The sequence below is a fragment of the Nanorana parkeri genome, unplaced genomic scaffold (assembly GCF_000935625.1).
Source record: "Nanorana parkeri isolate BGI_ZX_2015 unplaced genomic scaffold, ASM93562v1 scaffold667, whole genome shotgun sequence".
NCBI lineage: Eukaryota > Metazoa > Chordata > Amphibia > Anura > Dicroglossidae > Nanorana > Nanorana parkeri.
In genome coordinates, this window is record NW_017306935.1 from 394 (window position 1) to 1,729 (window position 1,336).

General features: G+C 38.2%; 1 protein-coding gene across 1 annotated transcript in view; it reads left to right on the plus strand.

Moving 5' to 3' along the window:
* Positions 1-525: 525 nt before the first annotated feature.
* THAP4 (THAP domain containing 4) overlaps positions 526-1,336 on the plus strand; it is a 9,039-nt gene continuing 8,228 nt past the window's right edge. The window contains exon 1 of the mRNA XM_018563490.1: positions 526-618. Within this exon, the coding sequence (XP_018418992.1) occupies positions 597-618 (22 nt within the window). The 5' untranslated portion in view covers positions 526-596. The remainder of the gene's footprint in view (positions 619-1,336) is intronic.

Sequence of the window (1,336 nt, forward strand, 5' to 3'; positions counted from 1 at the left end):
TAGTGTATAGACCATTAGACCTAGAGCTTTTTTCTTCACTATCATCAACACAGGCATTGTGCAACACAGGTGTTGTGTATGACACAAAATTGTTTATCACTTTGTGACAATTTCACATTTCATACTATTTTTCTCACATTTTAGGAATATTTTGAGTTTGAAGCGCACTGCTATTTTCTTTTTCCCAATATTTATTATAAAGCTGGAGTTGTGCTTTAAATCTCCTGTTTCCTATTTTTGAAACACTTGTGCACTGTAATGTAGCTGATTTCCATGTATAAATCCCAGGTGACAGTCCTGCCAGTGTAATATATTGAAATACGCTCTTATTGCTGCTCAGAAGAATGTCCATATAATCATCAGGCATTCATATTTCAGGTCCTATATACTCATTCTATTTATTGTAAACGGGTTATTTTCTAATCATGATATCTGTAGAATTTGTATATAATTCAGCTGAATTTAACAGTCAGCTGACTCTGTGGCCATGACTTTGCTGAGTCAGTCCTGACTGCTCTTGTAACCTGAAACTACAAGTCCCACGGTGCATTGCTTGTATGTGATGTCACATCCTGGAGCAAGAACAAGGAAGAGACATGTCTTTGGAGCCTAGCACAGGTAAAAACAATGCAATGATCAGTTTATAGGGGTAGATCCGAATACGGCGGAGATCTCTCTGCAGAATATGCCTACATGTGTATTACATGTTATGTGTAGCAGATCCAAACCACTGTTAATGAGTTTCAGCATTACAATAGTGTAACTTTGTGCAGATTTCTATAATATCTTAACTAGCAAATATTTAAGATGACGATATAACGATGCAAACAAAAGATTTGCTGGTGGTGTTTACTAGTGCAGGACTACAATGCCCATCATCTTAGTGAGCTAGCTAGTTTGGTCTTCGAGAACCACAGCTCATCTATATTTGTGAAAGCTCAAATTTCTCCAGTTTAATGTCTCGTCTATTAAAGTATTTGAGCATGTGTACAGCTTCAAATCTGTATTTAAATAATGATAGCTGGAGGTGGTATTTCTGTTTTGTCTTGTAGTTACCCTGCAGACTGTTGGTCAGACACCCTTTCCCCTTCCTCTCTCTTTCACCTCTTGCTCTTCTCATTCCTACTTCTTTCTTTCCTTCTCTTTTTCTATTTCTCTTCCTCTTCCTCTTCTTCCCTTCCTCCGTGTTCATTTTGTCTTGGTGTTTCTTTTAGTAGAGTTCTTAGCCTGATATCTTTAGTGATTATTCCCCTGGTCACTCTTGGTTCCATATCCTGATGTGGGCCGTCCCTTGAGTGAGCGTGGTCCTTCAAGGCATGTTAGTTATTTTGTCCTC